Source organism: Leptonychotes weddellii, chromosome 4, assembly GCF_054177405.1.
Source record: "Leptonychotes weddellii isolate Sample4059 chromosome 4, ASM5417740v2, whole genome shotgun sequence".
Classification (NCBI taxonomy): domain Eukaryota; kingdom Metazoa; phylum Chordata; class Mammalia; order Carnivora; family Phocidae; genus Leptonychotes; species Leptonychotes weddellii.
In genome coordinates this window covers 40179871-40203686 of record NC_138372.1, presented here as the reverse complement: position 1 = coordinate 40203686, position 23816 = coordinate 40179871, and the positions used below count along the sequence as shown (strand labels likewise).

Genomic DNA, 23816 nt, shown 5'->3' with positions numbered 1-23816 from the left:
TCTCCCCCGCTCCCAGGAAGGCCCCGAGCTGGTGGGCAGCAGGCGGTCACCGCAATCACGCGCAGAATATTCTGGCATGGGCTGACAGGGTTGTAGGGCCCCAGGAATCGCTTGTTGCTCTCATATAGCTCCTCCTTATTGGTCTCTTCCTTCTCTCTGGATCCTGCAAGAAGAAAGCCTCAGTGAGGCCTGGCCACCCTATTTTTTTTTTTTTTAACTTTTTGTTAAACACAGATGGAGGAAGTACACAAATCACAGATAACCAGCTTGGTACATTTTTACAGAATGAACACATCCAGGTAACCAGCACCTGAACATGAAAAGAAACAGAACATGATCAGCATCCCAGAGGCCCCTCTTTGCTCTCCCTTCCAGTCCCCTGCCCCCTCCCCCACCCAGGTAACCACTGTTCTGACTCCTAAACCCACAGGTTAGATTTCTTGCTATTGGACTTTATGTGGCATGTTCTCCTGTGTGCCTGGGTTTCCCTCAACGTTATGTGGGGGAGATTCATCCACTGTTGCAGGTAGCATTGACTCATGGGTTCGTGGTGCTGCATCATTTCCCATGGTGGGAATACACTACAATTTATGTCTCTCTCCTACTTCTGATGGACCTTTGGGTCACGTCCAGCTATTGGTGCTGCTATGAACATTCTGGTATGCCTAGTCCATGCCTTTTGGTGAATGTATGTACACATGTGTTGGGTATGTAGCCAGGAGCGTACTTGCCGGGTCCTAGGGTAGGCATCGGGTCAGCCTCAGGGGATGCTGCCAAATGGTTTTCCGTCGGGCCCAACTATGTGCCCACCAGCAATGCACGAGAGTTCTCGTGGGTCCGCATCCCACCAGTGAGCTGTTGGTTTGATTTCTGCTTTCTGGTGGGTGTTCGGTGATACCTCTTTAAATTGCAACCCCCCCTACCTGGCCTTCCCAAACCCCCTTTTCTGATTTGTTTTCTTAAGTGCTCGTTATCTAACTTCACTATACGTATCACTTGTTTATTTTGCTCACTGTCTCCTGACAATGAGAAGGGCAGCTCAACAGGGAGGATTATTTAACTTCATTGCTGTTTTCAGTGCCTTTGGAATAGACCTGGCACAAGGTGGCTTCATATTTTCTGTTGAAGGAAACACCTTTTAGGCTCATTTCCTAAGGCCTGACTGCGGCCTGGCCTGGATCCCCTGGGGTACGCAAGACATAAACACAAGAAAGGGCCATCGAGACAGAGGGACCCTAAGGACCAAATGTGTGGGTTATCTGGAAAGAAAAGAAGCTTGAGACCTGGAATCAGAGAGACCCAAGATCAAAGCCTAGCTTTGCTGCTCCCTCCACTCAGGGGGTCTGGACAAACCACTTCACCCTTGAGAGTCTAACAGTGTGGGTCTGGGGTCACCAGATAAAACACAGGATAGCCGGTTAACTGCGATTTCAGATTGCCAGGTCACTCGGCCTCCGGAGCCAGGGAAGTTTAAACAACATGCCAAAGGCCTGGACAGGGTTGGGACCGCGGAGAAAGGGAGGAGCAGGTAGCTGCCGAGACGGCACAGTACCAGCCCGATGCCGGTGAGCCCACTGCCCGTCCCCAGCTCCCTAACGCTGCGTCTACACGTTGTAGCCACTCCAGATTCTAACGTGGGACCTGTTCTTTGTTCATTCACTCAGTAAACATTCACTGAGCACCCACCTGTGCCCAGGCCCAGGGCTAGACCGTGGGAATGCAGCGGTGACAAATTCCCTGCTCTCGGCACATTAGGGCCAGCACGCCTGCATGTGCGTGGGGCCGTCACAGGAATGGGACGGTGAGAGTCACAGATTACACTTGGAAGGATGAGGAGGGGCTCTGATGGAAGGACTGCTTAAATCAAAATAGGTTTGCTTGTCGCCTCTGTCCTCTGGGTCTGTGGGGACTGAGGCTTCACACTGGCTTCTGCAGACCCCAACAGACACTTCGCTGGCTCCTCCACCTTCTCCCCGTGCCTTGCTGCCAAGGCTATAGTCCAGTCCCAGGCTGAGCACCTGCTCAGAAGGCTTGCCTCAGAGGCACTCCAAAGAGCTTACGTTTTTGGAGCTCCAGGATGGTGTAGAGGATGATGATGCCGTCCAGAGCCTCCCGGCCAATCTCCTCATCAGGATCCCCGATGCGAAGGATGAGCCTCCCCAGCAGAAGCCCCAGCGCCGGGAACCCCGAGGTCATCTGTTTGTGTCATAACTTCAGGGACTGAGTCTTATAGGTTCAATACTATTATACAGTAATTAGTGAACAGAGCTGGATGGTCTGGCCCCGATAGGAGAGCCCTCTGAAGATGACGAGGACCACCTGGGAACCTCGGGACAGATACACCGGCTCCCTTAGAGCCGAGAAGATTCTCCCTAAGAGTGTCCTCCCCTCCCAGGGGCCACTCACAAAGAAAGGCAGGGTCAGAAGCGTGTGGTTCAACACAGAGACATTGCTGTTCACAGCCCGTGCTCGCTCATGGGCCTTCCCGGAGTTCATCCAGGGCCCCAGGGGCTGTGAGGACAAGGGCGAGACTCAGAGCCACAGGCTGGAGGCCAGCCTTCTGCTGCCTGGGTGGGCAGGTCAGCCTTCACCAGTCAGCAGGAAGCTTCCAGGAGGGCATAAAGGCAACAGTCCACAGCCCCCCTCCTCCCCCTCCTCCAGGAGCATAGGGAGACATGGGGTCCAGAAGCTGAGGCTAGGACTGGAAGACCAGAGGGAGGAGGAAGGTCAGAGAGGAGAGAGATGATAGGTGGAGAGTCATGAGAATAGAAGAGAGAGAGAGAGAGGGATGAGAACGGAGAAGGCAAAGCCATGGGGGCTGCTACAGCAGGAGCATGGGGGATAGGGAGAGAGCGAAGGGGCAGGAGTTTGGAACAGGGCCTGTAAGAGGGACCCAGGGGTGGAACACTAGCACAAGGTGACATCTGGAAGTCAAACCACTCCTTCTGGGCACAGCCTCCCCACCGCTCTGGAGCCTGTTCTTTCCCCTCTGCCCTGGTGCTCCTTCCTGCCCCCACACCTCCAAGATGCTCTTCAGCCCGGCAGGAGTGGGGTCCTCCACAAAGAGGGCGTTGAGCAGTGTCTGCAGGGCTTCCAGGGTCTGACGGTAAAGTGTCTGTGGACAGGAGGAGGACCAAGCCACTAGGAGGCTTCTGGAGCAGACCCGGCCTGCACCCCCTGCTATGGGTCAGGGGACGAGCATTCGGACCCATGAGAGCTGCTTTCTGGCCCCACCTCGGAGACTAACTTGAGGTGTGATATTGGACAAATTATTCCACCCCCCTATGGGTTATAGTTTCCTTATCAACAAATCAGTGGGGCTCCTGGGTGGCAGAGTCGGTTAAGTGTCAGACTCTTGGTTTTGGCTCAGGGTCCTGGGGTTGAGCCCTGCATCAAGCTCTGTGTTCAGCGCAGAGTCTGCTTGGGATTCTCTCCCTCCCTCTGCCCCTCCTGCGCTCGCTCACTCTCTCTCAAATAAATAAAATCTTTAAAAAAAAACAACTGGTGATTATTATCCCTGCACTCCTACCTTAAAGGAGGAGGAAGAGGAACCCCAACATTGACTGAGACTCTACCATGGGCCAGCTCAGTGCCTGGTGATTCGCACAACCATATCCCTTTGTCCTCAAAGTGTTTTTCTCATTTTGCAAATGAGGACGCACTTGTCCCAGCTCCCACGACAAGGAGGCTTCAAGTCGTGAGGAACGAATGAGGGGATGGGTGGGGGAATTAAGAGCCAGATAAATGCGGGGGCCAGCCTTACTTGTATTAACGTCTCTGGGAAGTTCTCGGATGCTTTTTTTACTTGCTGCTCCTAGACCCAAATACATTCTCCAAGTTGCCTCTGCAGGGAGCTATGTCTCGCCTGCCCAGGTTCCCGCTCCCTTAGCCACACCACAGTCTGAGAATCGTCTTAGGAAGGTGCAGGCATTACACATACACAAGGTGGAAGAGTGGGTTTGAGCCACTCTGGGAAGACCCTCTGTCCCCTGGCTCCTCTCCTTCTGCCAGCTCGTCACATCTGTCTGTCTCCCAGGTTGTCCCTGTCCAGGCTTCCCCAGTCTGTGCACACCAGGGTTACACCACAACCACCAAGCAGGCCCCACTTACCAACTACCTCCTCCTTCCCTCTGATCCTTGGCCCATCGCTGCGCAGCACTGACCTCTGCTGTCTGGGCCTGGTACTGCAAGAGGGCTGCCTGCTCTCTTCCCAGGCTGCAGGGATTCCCCACCTTTCCTTCCGGTCCTGTCTCAGTGCACCACCTCCCGGGACCCAGGGCCCTCATGCTGCCAGTGCTCTCCAGCCTCGCTTCCCAGCACTCTTGCCTTGACCTCTGCGCTCCAGCCACAGTGCCCCCTTGTCATCCTTGCCATCACCATGTTCTCACTGGCCTCAGGCCACTGTACAGGCTGTTCCCTCTGCCTGGCATGCCCTTCCTTCTGCCATCCCCCCTTTCCCCACCAGCTAACTAGCTCTTCTTTAACCTCTCAGCTGCAGCACCATGACCCTTGACCCCCACCTAGGCCAGGACACCCATTCTAGGCTTGCTTGCAACATTTACCACCGCTGCAAATGTGCATTTATTCGTATGATTCTTTGACAATGTCCATCTCCCCCCTGCCCTCCCTCTACTGTATCCCCCAGCCCCTGGTGGTTTTGGAGTGAATGAAAGGATGAATGAATGTGCCTCCCTCCTGGTTGAAACTCCTCTCCCTAAACCTCCCCCACTGACCCTATATCCTACACTAAGGGTCACCTCTACCCACTTCTCCTGGGACCACCCTGCCGAGTTGGAAGATGCTCACAGGAGCCCCTTAAGGTTCTACCCTCACCCCAGCTAGGCCTCACCCCAGCTCACCCAGTCCTCAGCCCTCCTCCTCCCACTCCTGGCCACCTCCGCTGGCCATGCCAACACGTGCTCACATCCCTCTCTTAGGGCAGGACCCACAAGTGGACAGAGCACCCCAAATGAGCAATCCCTTATTCTGAAGATTCACTCATTCACCAAATATTTATCAAGTGCCTGCTCAGGCCAGGAGAGGTGAGTTCATCCAGCTTGGAGTAGGAGTGTGAAGATTCACATCTACCTTCTGGAACGCTCTTTCTCTCCCCACTGGGAGATCAGAAATGCACCTTACTCTAAGGACACTGACGGCCCTGAGGACTCACCTGTATGGCCTCAGCCTTGGCCTCGTCTTTCTCCTGCATGGCTTGCACAGAGGGGAGGGAGAACACACTCTTCACACACGTGTTCACCAGCTCTGATCTTTCTTGCCCACCCAGCACAGGCTGAGTGTGACTGGCGGAGACAGAAAGCAAGGACATTCAGTGAGGGAGGGGCCCTGGGGCCAGAGGCAGGAAGGTAAGGATTCAGGGCTGGGAGGAGGGCACCTAGCTGGGGGCCTGGGCATGGCCTGAGCAAGATGAGGTGGGGAGGAGGGAAGCGGGTGTGGAGGACTGGGCCTGGGGAGAGGAAAAGGCCCCCAAGTGGGTGGGGCACTGAGGACAGGCCCCAGAGGAGACAGGTGGAGCCCAGGGAAGAGGGGAAAGGGCTGGGGGTCGGGGAGGGGGCTGTGGACACCTCAGCTGGGTCAGGGTCTCCATGGCCTGCCAGCGGACGGTGCTTGAGAGGGAATCCAGTGGCTCCTCCCGGATCTGCCTCTGGACAGGGGATCACAGAGGGGCCAATGAGGGGGCAAGGCCACTGCAGACCACCAGGACCGAGGGCACTGTTCCGCATAGGGTGCGGGCCGCGGCAGCCCCTCAGCCTGGACAGAACTCCCCACCTCTACACCATGCAGGGCCTCCCCTGGGGAGAGCCAGCTCACAGCTCAAATCCCGTCCTGAGCTCAGTTCAAGGCCACCAAGCACATCCCACACTTAGGGCCCAGCAAGAACTGCTTCAGCAGCCTCGTGGGAAGGAGGTATATTTAAGCCGTGGACTCGCCCAAAGCAAAAAACACCATGAATGGCTCCTGAAGGGGGTCCACTTGAATTCCTTAAAACTGTCCTAGGAGCTCCTGGGTGGCTCAGTCTGTTAAGCATCTGCCTTCAGCTCAGGTCATGATCTCAGGGTCCCGGGATCGAGCCCCGCATTGGGCTCCACACTCAGTGCAGAGTCTGCTTGTCTCTCTCCCTCTGCCCCTCCCTCAGCTTGTGCATGCACTCTCTCTCTCTCTCTCTCAAATAAATAAATAAAATCTTCAAAAATAAAAAATAGGGGCGCCTGGGTGGCTCAATTTTTTAAGCATCTGCCTTCAGCTCGGGCCCTGATCCCAGAGTGCTGGGATCGAGCCCCCGCACTGGGCTCCCTGCTGAGTGGGGAGTCTGCTTCTCCCTCTCCCTTTGCCCCTCCCCCACTCATGCTTGCACGCGGATGCAGGCTCTCTCTCTCTCAAATAAATAAATAAAATCTTAAAAATAAATAAATAATAAAATTAAAACATCCTAATTACTTCTCACTGTTCATCTCCCATCTACACACGATAGGTGCTCAATTAATGTTAGTTAAATGAAGTTATCAAGGGCAAGGATTTGATCTTTAAGGGACCCAAAACTAAATACAATTTTGGGGACTTCAGTGGCCCAAACCATTCCAGTGGATAACTGAGAAGTGAATGTATTTTGCAAAATGATAAGGAAACTCTTGGAAGTTTCCCACCAGGAGGAATTTCTGGGAAAAGAATGTATTAAATAGTAACGACTGGTCCCGGGGCCCGGGCTCTACAGTGATCTGCCACCAGGTCGCATCCTCCCAACGAGCGAGCCCCCGCACAGGCATTACCACAGGCACTGAGGAGATGCGAAGGGCCAGGCTCACAGAAGGAAAATGGCCTGCCGAGCTCCCTCGGGGGGGGGGGGGGTGGAGGGCAGTTAGAGGTGGGCTGAGGCTCACATCCAAGCGTCCTGCCTCCTCCTCTGTCCTCCTCCCACCTCAAGCCTGTCTCATCAGTGGGTGGACTCCCACCTCCTCCCCACCCAATGCCACAGACCCGCACGGCGTTCCCACACCATCATCTTCTTCATCATGGTCTTCTTCTCGCCTTCCCCTTCCTGGCACTTCTGGAGGGTGATGACATTCTCCACCTCGGAGGCAGCAGAGGGCAAAGCCACAGGGTGAGAGCCGCGCTGACCCCTGCCCTCAGGGACAGCCCGCACACCCCCACCAGCCACCGCCAACTCGTCCCCAGCCGCCAGCCCCCAGCATCGGCTCCAGAGAAATGAGAAACCACGGGGGGCACTTGGGGTGGGGTGCAGATTTGGGAAGACTGTGGTGGCAGCGGGGGAGGGGTTGGATAATCCCTGAAGGGCAGCGTTTGGGGGAAGACCAGATTTCAGGCACTGCCAAGCACACCCCCTCTCCAGTCTCGCTCCCTTGAGGGAGAGGAGGCAGGAGCTGATGGGACAGAAGTGCTGACACCTCCCGCCGAAATCCCACGACTAGTAATACCTTTTAAGGGCTTTCTAGTATCCACTCTCAAGGGCACATCCTAGTCAGGTCAAGTCATCCTGCCACCTGGGAGAGGGAATACCTTTACCAACGTCCAACTAATCTATGAGTTCTCATTATCTTAAGGTAGAAGAAGAAAAACTCAAGGAATAGAGAAACTAACTTCATGTAGTGAAGAAAGCAAAGCAAGTGAACCTGACGGGCGGTGTGGTGAGTGCAAGAGGCCGCACTTTCTTCGCCACCGCAATCAAGAGGATGGAGAGCCCTTGAATCAGGGCTCATCTCATCGCTTGCTTGGACGAACAGAAGGCCATGAAGCGATGATGTGCCAATTCCTGGCCTAGCCCTTAAGGAAACTGGCAGTCTTTTCCTTCTGGAACCCAGCCTCCATGCTGCAAGGAAGCCCAGCTAGATAGGGAATGATGACAGCATGTGGAAGATGAGGGTCATCTCGGATGTCCCAGCCCCTGCTCCCGAGTGACCTCAGTCTACAGCACAAAGCAGAAGAGCCACATCACTGAGCCCAGACCGTTTCAGAATTGTCATACAGTCCAGCAAGTCCACTTCTGGGTAGTTAGCTGAAGAAAACAAAAGCACTCATTCTAAAAGATGTGGGCACTGCTATGTTGACTGCGGCACTATTTACAGTAGCCAAGATACGGAAGCAACCTGAGTGTCCATCGACGGATGAATGGATAAAGAAGGTGGGTGAGATCTATATGTACACACACACAATGGAATGTTACTCAGCCATAAAAAAGAACGAGATCTCGCCACTTGCAACCACATGGATGGACCTAGAGGATATAGTGCTAAGTGAAATAAGTCAGACAGAGCAGATAGAGAAAGACAAATATCATATGATTTCACTTATATGTGGAATGTAAAAAAACAAAACAAACGAACAAACAAAACAAAACAAAACAGATTCATAGATACAGAAACATTCTCGTGGTTGCCAGAGGGGAGGGGGTGGGGGGGCTGGGCAAAATAGGAGAAGGGAATTAAAAGGTACAAACTTCCCATTATAAAATAATTAAGACATAGGGATGCAATGTACAGCATAGGGAATACAGTTAATAATATTGTAACAACTTTGTATGGTGACAGATGGTAGCTAGATTTATCCTGATGATCACTTGGTCATGTATTTAGATGTTGCATCACTATGTTGTACACCTGAAACTAATATAATACTGTATTCACTTATAATATTGTATAATATAGAATATATATTATATTTTATAATATTCACTTATAATATTGTATACACTTCAATTAAAAATAAATTAAAATTAAAATTTTTCAAAAATTTCAGAATCATGAGAAATTGGGCCCCTCAGTCCTTAATCCCCCAGCGGAGTAAACTTTTAGACCACTAAGTTTTAGGTTGGTTTGCTAAATAACAACTGATAACTTAAACGGCCAAAGTGATGATAGAGGGATAGCTTATAGACTGAATGGTCATAGAAGACATCTCAGAAGAGTTGATATTTGGACTGAGTCCTGAATGACAAGAAAGAGGTAATCATTTAAAAAAAAAAAAAAAGGACGTAACCACATGAAGAACTAGAGGAAGTTCTGCCTATCTCCCCAAACTAGGCCTCACTTCAACTTTATTATGCTCATTTTGTAGCTGAGAAGAAACTTCCTGGCAGAAAGGACAAGTGCAAAGGCCCTGGGGCAGGAATGAGTATGGCATGTGTGAGAAACCAAGAAAGGCCAGTGTGGCAAGAACAAGGTGGACAACCGGAGGAATGCCATGGGATGAGGATGGAAACTCCTAAAATGCCAGACCTCTTATTACTCCTGGCACCCTCTCCCCATGCCCCACCCTGGGGCACCCAGGGACTGGAGTTTGCCTCTGAAGCAGCCTGAGGGCAGGGCCTCCCTCCTGCACGGCCTGGCCTGGGTGGATCCCACCTCCAGCCTCCGTCCACCAGCCAGTCTCCCTGACTGTGTGTGTGTTCACACTCACGTCCAGCAGCCTGTCCAGTCTGCCCCCACTGGCCCTCACCAAGTCCTATAGGTGCCGGCTTTCTCTGGCCTCCTTCAGTGCTTAAAAACCTTTATTAAGCACCTATGATGTGCCAGGCACCGTTCTAGATGCTCGGAGTAGAGCTGGGAATAAGAGACCAAACTCCCTGATTTAGGGGGCGCCTGGGCGGCTCAGCCGGTTAAATGTCTGCCTTCAGCTCAGGTCATGATCTCAGGGTCCTGGGATGGAGGCCCACCTCGGGCTCCCTGCTCAGAGGGGAGTCTGCTTCTCCCTCTCCTTCTGCCCCGCCACTCATGTGCGCACGCTCTCTCTCTAATAAATAAATAAAATCTTTTTTTAAAAAAATCCCTGATTGATAAAGGACATATTCCAGTGTGAGAGGCTAACAAAAACCAAATGAAGTAGCAAAGCATAGTGTATACCAGATGGTGATGAGTCCCAAGGAGAAAAGAAGAGCCGAGCAGAGAAACAGGGACCACTGGGGCTGGAGAGTGGGGGAGGGGGGGCACCCTGGGGAAGTCAGCTGGGGGTTGGGCAGGAAGCATACCAGAGCCATCTTGTTGTCATCTTCGCTCTTCCCTGGCACGTTCACCAGGCATGAGGTCACTTCATCGAAGACTCCTGAATGTCACAGTTTCAATGAGGAGACAAGAGGGAGGGTAAAGATCTGATATAGATCTGGTGCCATAGTCCTGTCTCCTCTCCCCCCACCGGGCCCCTCCAATCCTTGTTTTCCTAGCTGCCAGACTGAGCTGCCTTCCCTGAAAGCCTTCAGTGGCACCCCATTCCACTGAGCATAAAGCCTCCATTCTTGTCAGGACCTCAAATCCCTGTGGGATCAGTGTCCTCTGCCCACCTCCCCAGCCTATCTCCTGCTGCTCTCCTCTGGCTCACCATGCTCTGGCCACACTGTCCTCCTTCCAGGCCAGGGCAACCTTCCCGCCCAGGGCCTTTGCACAGGTGGTGTCCTCTACCTGGGCCACTCCACTACCACACCCCACTGGCCCAGCTGGGGCTCCCCTCCTTCAAATCTCTGCTTGCCTGCCACTCCGCAGAGAGGCCTCCCTGACCTTCAGGGTAAAGGAGGACTCACTACAATCCTCTTGAGCATCATCCTATTCTCTTCTTTCAGCTGTTATCACAATGTATAATCAAACTGATTTGTTATAGTAGATACCTGTTTTGTCAGGCCTAGATTTCCTCATCTTTCTTCTGGTGAAAGAGGCCCTTCTCCCCTGTGGGCTACCCTTTCCATGTAGCTAGTAAAGCTGGATTATGCAAGCCCACCCATCACCCCTTCTTCAGATAGGGGTGGGCCTGGAACCCAAGCTTGGCCAATAAAAGCATCCCATGCCCCCAGCCACAGTGATTGGCCCAGGGATGGGCACTTGGCTGAACAGGACCAATAGAGCCCCTTATTTAAGAGCACTGAGGGAAACCCAAAAGAAAATGGGTCTCTTTCTTTCTGAGGGCCTATGAGTGCCTGGAACTTGGTTCAGGGCCATCTCGACTACCAGAGGCTTCTGGAGGATGGAGCCAACAGGGAGAGGAAGAGACACCAATAGTAGTGAACATGGCCTGCTCCAAGATCTTGTCTCCTAGGTACCTTTTCCACTGAAAGGAACAAGCCTTCTCGGAGAAATGGCTGAGCCTGGGATTTGGGCAGCAAAGTTCAGAATGAGCCTGAGACATCTGGTACCGGAAAACAAGAGAGCTCAAAGAATGATGGGGACATGTCAAAGGGACATAAAAGCTTGGTTAAAGGGGATCCCACTGGCCAAATTGGGGACGATTTGGGTATCACAGTAAATAGTGGTAGCAACAGATTATAGTTCATTGAAAAACCTAAGAAATCATGAGTCTATACTAATATAAACAAGTACATGAATACATTGAAAGTTTGATGAGGAATGGAATATTTACATAGTTTCCAAGTACCTCTCCACATAGCGTTTATTACAAACAGGTGGTTTAAGTGCTACTAGCGTCTATTGGGTGGAGTCCAGGGATACATCTTTTTTTTTTAAGATTTTATTTATTTCTTTGACAGAAAGAGACACAGCCAGAGAGGGAACCAAGCAAGGGGAGTGGGAGAGGGAGAAGCAGGCTTCCCGCTGAGCAGGGAGCCCGATGCGGGGCTCGATTCCAGGACCCTGGGATCATGACCTGAGCCGAAGGCAGACGCTTAACGACTGAGCCACCCAGGCGCCCCCAGGGATACATCTTACAATGCATAGGTCAGCCCCTCCACACCCACACCCACATCCCCACAACAAAGAATTATCTAACAAAATGTCAGTAGCGCCAAGGTTGAAAAATCCTGCCCCAGGAGACGGGTATTAAATGGAAAAGGTCACAAGGGACGGTTCTGGGCTGCTGGAAAAGATCTCTGTCTTGATCTGTGTGGTAGTCTCCAGCATGTATACATATGTAAATACTCATCAAGCTGTACTTGAGATTAGTAGTACACTTTACATATTTTACTGATACATGTTATGTATCTTGAAAAGGTTTTTTAAAAGGCTAGTACAATTTGAAAACATGTTGTCTTTAAAAATGCAAATGGACAACAGATGCCTGGGTAGCTCAGTTGGTTGGGCGTTGACTCTTGGTTTCGCCTTACCTCTGCCTCTGGTAGTGATCTCAGGGTTGTGGGATGCCCCCGACTCAGGCTCCCCACTCAGGGATGGAGTCTGCTTGTCCCTCTCCCTCTGCTCCTTCCCCTGCTTTCTCACTCTCTCTCAAATAAATAAATAAAATCTTGAAAAAAATGCGAATGGACAAAATGTTCCTATTAAAAAGCAAAGATTGGGGGCACCTGACTCAGCCAGAAGAGCATGTGACTCTTGATCTCAGGGTCAATTTGAGCCCCACATGGAGTGTAGAGATTACTTAAATAAATAAAACTTCATTTTTTTAAAAGATTTTATTTATTTATTTGACAGAGTGAGAGAGAAAGCACGAAGGGGGGAGGGTCAGAAAGAGAAACAGACTCCCTGCTGAGCGGGGAGCCCGATGCAGGATTCAATCCTGGGACTCCAGGATCATAACCTGAGCCAGAGGCAGATGCTTGACCGACTGAGCCACCCAGGCACCCAATAAATAAAACTTAAAATAAAAATAAAAAGCAAAGATTGACCCTAAATAGCCAAAATAATCTTAAAAAAAAAAACCAAAAACAAGAAGTTAGTAGACTCACACTTCCTGATTTCAAAACTTACTATAAAGCTATAGTAATCACAACAGTGTGGTTTTGGCATAAGGACAGACATATAGACCAATGGAATAAAATAGAAAGCCCAGAAATAAATGTAGTCAATTGATTTTTGACAAGGGTGCCAAGACCATTCAGTGGGGAAAGGATGGCCTTTTCAACAAATGGTTCTGGGAAAACTGGATTTCCACATGCAAAAGAATGAAGTTGGGGGCGCCTGGGTGGCTCAGTTGGTTAAGCGACTGCCTTCGGCTCAGGTCATGATCCTGGAGTCCCTGGATCGAGTCCCGCATCGGGCTCCCTGCTCGGCAGGGAGTCTGCTTCTCCCTCTGACCCTCCCCTCTCTCATGTGCTCTCTCTCATTCTCTCTCTCCCAAATAAATAAATAAAATCTTTAAAAAAAAAAAAAAAAGAATGAAGTTGGGCCCCTACCTCACACTATATGCAAAAATTGACTTGAAGACTAAGATTAAAAGCTAAAACTACAAACTCTTTAAAGCAAGCATTGGAGGAAACCTTCGTGATATTGGATATGGCAATAATTTCATGAATATGACACCAAAAGAACAAACAATAAAGGAAAAAATATATTGGACTTGGTGAAAATTTAAAATTTTTGTGCATCAAAGAACACTATCAGGACACCTGGGTGGCTCAGTAGATAAAGCGTCAGACTCTTGATTTCGGCTTGGGTCATGATCACAGGGTTGTGAGCGGCTCAGACCTCAGCGCAGAGCCTGCTTATCCCTCTCCCTCCTCTTCTGCCCCTTCTCCTGCTCATTCACGCACGTGCTCACTCTCAAATAAATAACTAAATAAATAAATAAATCTTATTAAAAAGAAAAAAGGAACCACTACCCAAGAGAATGAAAAGGCAACTCACAGAATGGGAGAGAATATTTACAGAACTTCTAAAACTCAACAACAACAAAAACAACCAAATTTGAAAATAGGCAAAGGACTTGAATACACATTTCTCCAAAGAAAGCATACAAACAGCCAATAAGCACATGAAAAGATGCTCAACATCGGTCATCATTAGGGAAATGCAAATCAAAGCCACGATGCGATACCACTTTACAGCCTTTAGAATGTCTATTATAAAAAATATTTTCGAACGGAGAAAAATAACAAGTGTTGGCAAGGAGAGATTAATTGTGTAGAAATTGGAACCCTTGTACATTGCTGGTGGAAATGCAAGATAGAACAGCTGCTCTGGGAAATAATTTAGCAGTTCCTCAAAAAGCTGAACATAGAATTACCAGATGATCCAGCAAATCCACTCATAGGTATATATCTAAAGGAATTGAAAGTAAGGATTCAAACAGGTACTTGCACACTGATGTTTATAATAGCAGCATTATTCACAATAGCCAAAAAGTGGGAACAACCCAAGTGCCCATCCATGGGTGAACAGACAAATAAAATGTGGTACACATCTTGGAATTTTGTCCAACCATAAAAAGAAACAAAGTACTGATACATGATACAGCATAGATGAACGTTATGGTAAGTGAAATGAACCAGACACAAAAAGTCAAATATATGATTCCACTTTCATGATGTATCTAGAGTAGGCAAATTCACAGAGACAGAAAGATTAGAGTTTAGCAGAGCCTGGAGAGAGAGGGATGGGGGGCTGTGGCTTTATGGTATGAGCTTCTATTTGGAGGGATGAAAAAGTTTGGGAACTAGATAGTGGTAATGGTTGTACAATATTGTGAGTGTGACTAATGCCCCTAAATCATACACTTAAACACAGAGTCGCCATATGACCTAGTAATCCTATCTCTAAGTGTATACCAAAGAGAAATGGAGACATATCCATACAAAAATTTATGTATGAATGTTCATAGCAGTATTGTTCAAAATAGCCAGAGGGTAGAAACAACCCAAATATCTATCAACTGATGAATGGATGAACAAAATGTGGAATACAGTGGAACATTATTCAGTCATAAAAAGGAATGAAGGGACGCCTGGGTGGCTCAGTCGGTTAAGCGGCTGCCTTCGGCCCAGGTCATGATCCCAGGGTCCTGGGATCGAGTCCCATATCGGGCTCCTTGCTCAGTAGGGAACCTGCTTCTCCCTCTCTCTCCCTCTGCTTGTGCTCTGTCAAATAAATAAAATCTTTAAAAAAAAAAAAAAAGGAATGAAGTACTGATCCACCCTACAACATGAATGAACCTTGAGAACATTATGCTAAGTAGAAGAAGCCAATCACAAAGGACCACATATTGTATGATTCCATTTATACGAAATGTCCAAAATAGATAAATCTACAGAGACAGAAAGTAGATCAGTGATTGACTGGGACTGGGGGTCATGGGTTGGGGATGACATCTAAGGGGTATAGAGTTTCTTTTTGGGGTGATGAAAATGTTCTAAAATGGATGGTGGTGAGGGTTGCATAACACTGTGTATATTTTTAAAGCATTAAATTGTACACTTTAAGTGGATAAATTTTATAGTTATATAAATTATATCTCAATAAAGCTGTTTAAAGAAAAAACCAACTTGCAGGGCACCTGGGTGGCTCAGTCGGTTAAGCGTCTGCCTTCGGCTCGGGTCGTGATCCCAGGGTCCTGGGATCGAGCCCCACATTGGGCTCCCTGCTCAGTGGTGGGTCTGCTTCTCCCTCTATCCCTCCCCTGCTTGTGCTCTCTCTCTCTCAAATAAATAAATAAAATCTTTTAAAAAAGAAAAAACCAACTTGCATCAAGTTCCTCTATATCATCAGCATCACCAGCACAAAATAGAAATTGTATTAGAAGATAAGATATGCTTTGTGATAGCAATAAAAACTATAAAGTACCTAGGAATTAACCTACCAAAAAAAAGCACTAGACCTTTATGGAGAATTTTTTTAAATTCTAGCAAAGGGTATATCCTATATAAAGGAAAACTTGAATAGACGGATAAATCAATAACATTCCAATAAAAATGTCAGAAAAACTTTTTGAGGACTTAGACAAATGTATTCTAAAAGCATATGGAAAAAATAAGTAAGTAAATAAATAAACAAACAAACAAACATTAAATGCACATGGAAGGGGCACCTGGCTGGCTCAGTCAGTGGAGAATGTGACTCTTAATTTCAGGGTTGTGAGTTCAATCTCCACGTTGGGTGTAGAGATTACTTAAAAATAAAATCTTAAAAAAATTTTTTTTGTTTTTAAACGTATATGGAAGAATGAGAGTCTACTAATAGCCTCCAGGGCACAGTGTGGATGCTATTGTCCTCAGAATAATTTTGAGAAGAACTTCAAAGAGGAATGCTCACCCTACCAGATACATATTGTACCTTTGTAAATACATATTTACAAAGCCATGGTATATTTTTAAAAATCACAATGTGGTATTGGTGCATGAACAAACAAAAATATTTGGAGATACAAATAATTGGGAAAAGGTCTTTACAACATCAACAATCGACAAGGGATTAATTTTCAGAACTCCTGCGTATCCCAGGTGAGTGAGGCGGAGGCTCCAGACAGGCCCTTCAAGGCTTCACTCAAGTGAGGATGTCAAACACTCAACAGAGGTGAGCTGAGCCTAGAGCCTGCCTGCTCCATGGGTCAAACTTGACCCTGAGAAGCCTGGTCTGAAATTTAACTGGAAAGAAACAGGCCTATATTTTGAAAGAAATGTATAGTTAGTTGTGTGACTCATAATTTGGACATAATAAAAGTGTTATGATATGGAGTTATTTCAGTTACGGAAATTGAGGCTCAGAGAGATTATGTAGCTCCTCCCAGGTCACACAGCAAACAGAGGCTGAGCACTAGATCTCTTGTGTATAATTAATATATTGCATGCTGTCCACTGCAGGCTATTCCTTCCTCCTCCCACTCCTCCTCTCTAGCCTCCCTGCCCTACAAGTCTGAATACAAAATTCTTCCAGGGTAGTGCCCTCTCTGGGGCTGTCACCCTTGCTGTGCTTACCCTCTGGGATGCTTTGGAAGGCCGTGGTGTCCTCGTCTGTGGTGTTACGGGTGGGGAACCCCAGCGGGAACTGACCAGTCTCAGTGCTGACCATCTCGCCCCAGCTCCCCAGATTCTCATCCAAGGGTATGGCATGGATGCTGTTGTCCTCAGAATAATCCTGCTGGCTGCTCAGTGTCAGGGTGGAGGTGTCACTGAAAATGAGGCTGGAGCCCAGGCTGAGGGTCTCATTGGAGCCCAGGATCAGGGTCATGCACGAGGGTGGAGAGAGGGTGGAGTTGGGTCCATGGGTGCTGGAGTGCAGGCTGATACCATCACTAGAGCCAGGAATCAGGGTCAAGCATGAGGACTGAGTGATGGTCATGTTCAAGTCAGACCTGCGATTGCCATTCGAAGCCACGTTGATGGTTCCCTTGGAACTTGTGTTCCAGGCCGCACCAAAGGCTCCTTTTGAGACAGACCCGGAGATCTTATGTGAAACCGCATTGATGGTCTCGTTGGCATCTGGGATCAGGGTCCCACCAGAACCTCGAGCCGCATGCAGGTCCAGCTTAGAGGTGTTTCTTGAGCCCACACCGAGTATCCGGTTGGCGTCTGGGTCCAGAGAAGAGTTTGAGGCTGGAGTAAGGAGTGCTTTCGAGCCTGGCCTGGAGACGCATTGGCCCACAACCAGGGCTTCTCTTGAATAGGGCCTTATAAATGGGTTTGCTTCAGGCCTGGAAGGATTGGAGTTACTCTGACCCAAATCAAAAATCTTGCTTGGGAGGGAGTTGAGAGCCTCCTCAGAATTGGGCCCTGTGTGGCTCCCTGAGCTCAGACCCTGGGCCTCAGAAGAGCTAGGGCTCAGAACGAGGTTTGAGGCTGGACTTGGGGCCCTCTGGGAGGTAGGCCTCAAGACCTGATTTGAACTCGGGCCCAGGGCTTCACCTGAGTGGGAAGTGGTGATCTGGAGGGAGGCGGGGCCCACAGTCCAGCTGTCCGCAGGCCTGAGGGTGTTACCAGTCACCAGGCCAGGGGCCTCCTCTGAGACAGGACTCAGACTTGGATTAAGGTCTGGAACAAGAGCTGAGCCAGGATTCAGGGGTGGGTTCATGAGAGGAGCAAGGCCCATGTCTGAGTGGGGCCCAGAGATGGTGCTGGAGCCTAAATCTGAGGCCTCAGTGAAGCTGAGACTAGGTGTCATCTTCGAGCTTTCACAGAGGACCAGACTAGCCCCTGGGTTCAGGGCCATGCCCGGTCTGGCGGTCTCTCAATGCCTCTGCTTCCTTCTCTCTAATAGCCAACTGTTGAGCTCCCTGCAATGCTCCTGAGAGAGAAAAAGGCAAATTCAGCATGCTTCACCTTCTAAGTCATGCTTAAAACCTTTCCATGGCTCCCCACTATCCTTAGGATGAAAGCCCTTGCATGACTTCCCAGGTACTTCGTGACCACGCCCAGCCCACCTTTCCAGCCCCATCCACACAGCTCTGCGCCTTGCACTCTGGGTCGCAGCCAGATCCCCCGGGGTTTCTCTGGCCACACCCTGCTTCCTCTCAGCGCTTGACCCTTAACCAGTGCAATTCCCTTGGCTTGGAACTTCCTCCCGCTGTCCTTTGCCAAGCCCACTCCCCCAGGCAAAATATTCATCCTACTTTATTCCAGTGACCCATTTCGTGGTCTAGCCTCTGGAAGAGGTGGCAAGAACCATGCTTATCTTAGTCCCTGGGACATCCCCAGCCTCTAGCACCCAGTGGGAAGTCCATAAATACTAGACCAAGGTAGAAAAGGGCAAGAAGGAGCCTCCTTAGGGGTTACCCTACTTCCAACCTAAATTTCTAGAACTACTCTGCAGATGGCTGTGGCACTGGGTTCCCAAAACAGCCCCTGGCAGGGCTACGAACTGGCCTTGACAGTTTGCCTATTCTGAGTGGGGCAGGCTACCTGGGAGGAGAACCTGGGGCAGTCCTCCAAACCAGAGCCCGCCTCACGCCAGCAATCGGACTGCAGGGTGAATTCCCCAACCCTCTCCCCACCCTACCCCACTTGCACCCTTGGGCTCCTCTCCCTGTGGGAATCACTGGGAGAGCTCACCTGCATTCATGGTGTTCTTAAGCAGGACTGGGCCCCTGCGAGGAGACACAGAAGAAGACTGAGTCAGGTGAAGTGTGTTTTCTCAATGCTTGCTGAGCAAAGTCAGGCCAGACATGCACAGCTGCTAACCAAATCTGCCCCCCTCCTCCCCCCACACACACAGAGTCCTAGAAGTTAGATATTATTGCTCCATTATATACTTAAGGAAGTGGAGGTCAAGGAAAAGAATGTCACCAACCCTACCAGCCCTCAGGGAAGCCAAGACCATCTCTTTATGCCACTCATCCACCTAAACTCTTCCATGGCGTTCCACTATCTTCAGGACAACATTCCCAGGTCTCAGCAGGACCTAAAAGGCCCTTCTGTGTCTGGCCTTAATGCCCCTTTCACTCCTCTTGCCCCTCCAGACTCTCTTCCCCACTCCACTCCACCACCCTTCAATGCTTCTGTGTTTCTCCAAAGAGCCAGGCTCCCGGGTTCGGTCTGGGCCTTCCAGGAGTTAGGCGTACCCTTCTCCAGACTCCTTCCCTGGCTAGCACCTATGGCTTCACCCTTCAGATTCCAGCTTAAGAGCCTTCCAGGTCCGCGAGAAAGGTGAGGTCCACTTGTAAGTTCCCCGGGTACCTTGTCCACTTCTCCTTTGCTGGCACATAATAATATCTGGTCTCTCCACTAGGCAGCAAGACCTCGGAGAGTCTAACATAGCACCTGGCACACAGGAACTGTTCAGTAAATAAGCTGCTTGCTTCCTCTTCTTATGTCTTCTTCACTCATTCATTCGCTAGCTCATTTCATCGCTTATTCATGTATTATTCATTCACACACTAACTCATTCACGAAATCATTTACTCATTCTATAAATTTCGCTGTGCCTCTTTATAGCTTGGCTTCGGAACCACCATAGATTTGGAGTCATATGGCTCTGGATTCCATCCCAGTTCAACTGCTCACTAGTCTGAGGGAGCCTGGGCAAAAGACTTTCCCCCTCTGGCCCTCATCCTGCTCAGCGCTAACATGGGAAGCATAAAGCCTGCCACCCATGCTGGTGGTGGTTTCAGTGCCTAGCACAGAACACACGGGCTCCCGAAGGCCTCTCTAAATGATAGCTACCTTTCTGTTACCCTTTGCCAGGCACTGCGGGCAGAGAGGAGTAAGGTGCTCAGAGCGCAGGGGGAGCTGCCTTCATTCCAAGCAAGCAGATCATGTATAGCTTGCATCCTGCTTCAGAAGCAGGAAGTGGCCGCTTACCATCAGCACCAGGGCTGATTTGACCCTGAAGCTAGTGAAATTTAAAAATTCAGGACTCCTGGCCTACACAGTCCCTTTCCAAGGGTACTATACTTACTTTTGTGTTCACAATTTTGTCTTCTTTTACTTAAAGAAGAGCCTAAAAAAAAAAAATCTTCAGGCTCCAAACACCCCTAGATCTTCCCGTCATCGCCCCTCCCACCTGTGTGCATGCATGTAAGTGTGTGTGTGCACACATGCATACACACACACACACCACAGCTATCAAAGAGAGGCATTCACAACCTGGAAAAATATGCATCAGGTGCAGCCTCGGAGGCTGTGCATAGGATTTTAGAAGGCCTACGTGGTTTGGCCTATGGAAGAGAACAATCTCTACCCCTCTGACGTAGCAGGTGCATAATACCAGGTCACTGGGCAGACAGCTACAGGTCTCGACCCTGGCGGACCCTCCCTCTTCCGTGAGAAAAGAACAGATCTTCCCCACTCTTCTCCTCTTCTTTCCCTCATTCTCTTCTTTCATCTTCAACAGACAGGCAAGGCTTCAGAGCTGCCTGCCAGTGACGGGGGCAGCCCATGTCTCCCCGTCCACCAAAGGGACGTTGTGTGCTGGGAAGAGTGGTGTTGTTGAGGGGCTTGGATGGGACATGGCGGAGCCAAAGGAGCTCACTGCTGACTCGGCGGCCACAAGCCTTTGCTTCCCAAGCCCTGGAGCCCCAAATGGGGAGGGCGGAGAACAGCTACAAAACAACCAGCTAATCCTGTCTAAGACTGAGAGAATCACTGACTAATTCCCATCCTCCCTCCTCAGTGAACCCTTCCAGGCCTTGAACAAGGGTTGTTGGAGCCCTCAGGGGGCGTAACTATCAGGGGGTCTTCCAGTTCCTCGTGGAGAACACATTTATCAGCTATATGGGCCTGGAATATGTTAAGCACTTGTAAGAATGCAGTCACACACCTACACGTGCACACACACGTCTGTCATGGGGCACCTCACACCTAGAGAATCCAAAACAGAACATGCCAGCTTTCCCCTAAATCAGAACTTCCTCTTCTCTTCCATTTCTAGAAACTGGCACTACTCTACAAGCCAGAAATGATATCATCCCTGACTACTCTCTTTCTCACTAGCTGCATCCAATTTTGGCCAAGTTCTGCCAACTCTGGCTCCAGAAAAGCTCCCAAATATCCCCCCATATCTCCGTCACCACTGCCAGACCCTAGTGCAGATCCCATTGCCTACGACTCCTGTATGTAGGGACTGCTCCCAATATACCATTTTCTAAATCGAGCTGCACATATCTTCCTTTAAAATTGCATTCAGGGGTGCCTGAGTAGCTCAGTCGTTAAGCGTCTGCCTTCGGCTCAGGTCATGATCCCAGGGTCCCGGGATCGAGCCCCGCATCGGGCTCCCTGCTCGGCGGGAAGCCTGCTTCTCCCTCTCCCACTCCCCCTGCTTGTGTTCCCTCTCTCGCTGTGTCTCTCTCTGTCAAATAAATAAATAATAAAATCTTTAAAAAAAATAAAATTGCATTCGGTGGCGTGGTGCTGACATAAGGATAGATATACAGATGAATGGAATAGTCCACATACTGTAAGATTCCATTTATATGAAATATCTAAAATAATCAATTCTAGAGAGACTAAAAGCAGACTAAGGCAGATAGAGAGAGGTTGCCAGGGACCAAGGAAAGAGAATGGGAAGTGACCGTTTGCTGGGAACAGGCTTACCTCTTGGAGTGACGGAAGTGTTTGGCAACTAGATAGTGATGGTGGTTGCATAACACGACGAAGGTACCAAATGTCAGTCATGGTGCATTTTATGCCATGTATGTTGTGACACAGTGTTTTGAATACAAGTACCAGGCAAGAGGGTGTAGACTCACTTTTCCCTGCTCCTCCCTTCCAAGGACAACTAGATGTCCTGGAAATGATTCAACTGACAACCATAAAAGGACTCTGAAAGCTAGGAAGAAGGCAGTGGACCAGCTCGGAGCCTCAGGACTGGAGGGATGACACTGGTCTCATTGCCCAGGGTTTTCTTTTTATCTCCCATATATCCCAGACTGAGCACCAGAGAGCCCGCAACGCAGATCCACCAAGAGCGTGTGTGTGCATACATAAAAAAGCCTGTTCCCTCTGGCCAAAGGACCAGGACAGGGGAAGCCCAACAGAGATGCCCCCGCCCCGCGTGGGGAACCCTAATCCCCATTCCACATCCAGGGCAGTGGCAGGTCAATCCACCTGCAGGAGCCCTGCCTCTCTGGGCTCTCCACCCAGTGGCAGAGAATTTACCAGGTCCCACAGCTCCTGGCCTCCCGGTAACAAGAGGTGGCCAAGGGCAACACCATCTTGCGCCTGCAGGCAGTACCACGGGGAATGAACAAGAGCCCCAGCAGGGCCAGAAGAACAAAGCTTCCAAGGCTCTGAAAACTATCATTGGAACTATGGTCCGTAAAAGCAGGCCAGAACCCACACTCGGAGCCTTAACAGGTTGATTACCAGCTAAAATAGATTCAAGTAGGATCAAAAGTGTCTTTAACATGATGTCCAAGATGTCAAGGTTACAATCAAAAATTACCCATCATACCAAAAACTAGGAAAATCTCATCTTGAGAAAAGGTAACTAACTTCAACACTGAGATGAACCAGGTGTTGGAGTTTGCAATAACGATTTCAAAGCTGTCATTATAAAAATGCTTCACCAGGCAATTACCAATCCTCCTGAAACAAAATGAAAGACTAGAAAATCTCAGCAAAGAAATAGAAGTTATAAAATAATATAATAACTGAAATTAAAATAGAAGTTATTTTAAAGACACAACTGAAAAAATTTTAAGTTGCTGTCCAGCTCAATAATAAAGTGGAGGTGACAGAGGACAGAATCAGTGAAACTGAAGACAGATCAATAAAATTTACTTAATCCAAACAACAGAGAGAATGGACTAAAAAATACAAACAGAGCCTCAGGAAACTGTGGTACAAAACAAAATATCTAACACTCTTAGTCAGGGTTCCAGAGGAAGAGAGGGTACTGAAAACATTCAAAGAAGTAACAGCTGAGGGGCGCCTGGGTGGCTCAGTCAGTTAAGCGTCTGCCTTTGGCTAGGGTCATGATCCCAGGGTCCTGGGATCGAGCCCCATGTCGGGCTCCCTGCTCCCTCTTCCTGCCACTCCCCCTGCTTGTGCTCTCTGTCTCTCTGAAATAAATGAATAAAATGTTAAAAAAAAAAAAAAAAAGAATAGCTGAAAATATCCCAAATTTAGTGAAAGACATAAACATACAGTTTTAGGGAGCTGAGAAAACCACAAACAGGATAAACCCAAAGAAATCCACCCCAAAATGCATCATGATTAAACTTCCAAAAACTAAAAACAATGAAAAAAAACCTTAAAAGCAACCAGAGAGTATTATGTATCAGAGAACACCAATTCGAATGATAGAAGATTTCTCATCTGAAACCAGGGAGGCCAGAAAGAAGTTGGACACATTTTTTCCAGTGCTGAAACAAAAAAAACCTGTCAACTGTGAATTCTAGATCAGGCAAAACTATCCCTCAGGAATGAAGGGGAAAGAAAGATATTCTCAGACAAAGGAAAAATGCATGCCAATCCAACCATGTCATTCCCCTGTAGAACCCCTCTGTGACTTCTCATGGGTTTTCAGACAATGGGTTGTAAGTAAAGCTTATATTTTTCATAAGACAGATTTCTGGGCCTCCACTTTGCACCTCTGAAGGGGCTGAGGAATCAGACTTTTATCAAACTCTCCCCCTTTCGCCCCTCCTCAAAGTGATTATCACATAACTGGTGGGTAGGCCACTGGTGGAGACATCCTGGTCTACAATGTGATGGCTGTGTTTCTTTTACCAGGACCCTCAGCCCACAG

The 23816-nt window shown here is 49.0% G+C and overlaps 1 protein-coding gene across 1 annotated transcript in view; it reads right to left on the bottom strand.

Moving 5' to 3' along the window:
- The window catches only part of MROH7 (maestro heat like repeat family member 7), a 43659-nt gene extending 25022 nt beyond the window's left edge, over window positions 1-18637 (bottom strand). Inside the window, exons 1-9 of the mRNA XM_081817184.1 lie at window positions 16610-18637; window positions 9998-10071; window positions 7013-7087; window positions 5583-5662; window positions 5171-5300; window positions 3020-3115; window positions 2407-2511; window positions 2061-2196; window positions 51-163 (exon numbers count right to left, since the gene is read on the bottom strand). Coding sequence (XP_081673310.1) covers window positions 51-163; window positions 2061-2196; window positions 2407-2511; window positions 3020-3115; window positions 5171-5300; window positions 5583-5662; window positions 7013-7087; window positions 9998-10071; window positions 16610-17840 — 2040 coding nt within the window. The 5' untranslated portion in view covers window positions 17841-18637. The remainder of the gene's footprint in view (window positions 1-50; window positions 164-2060; window positions 2197-2406; window positions 2512-3019; window positions 3116-5170; window positions 5301-5582; window positions 5663-7012; window positions 7088-9997; window positions 10072-16609) is intronic.
- Window positions 18638-23816: the final 5179 nt, after the last annotated feature.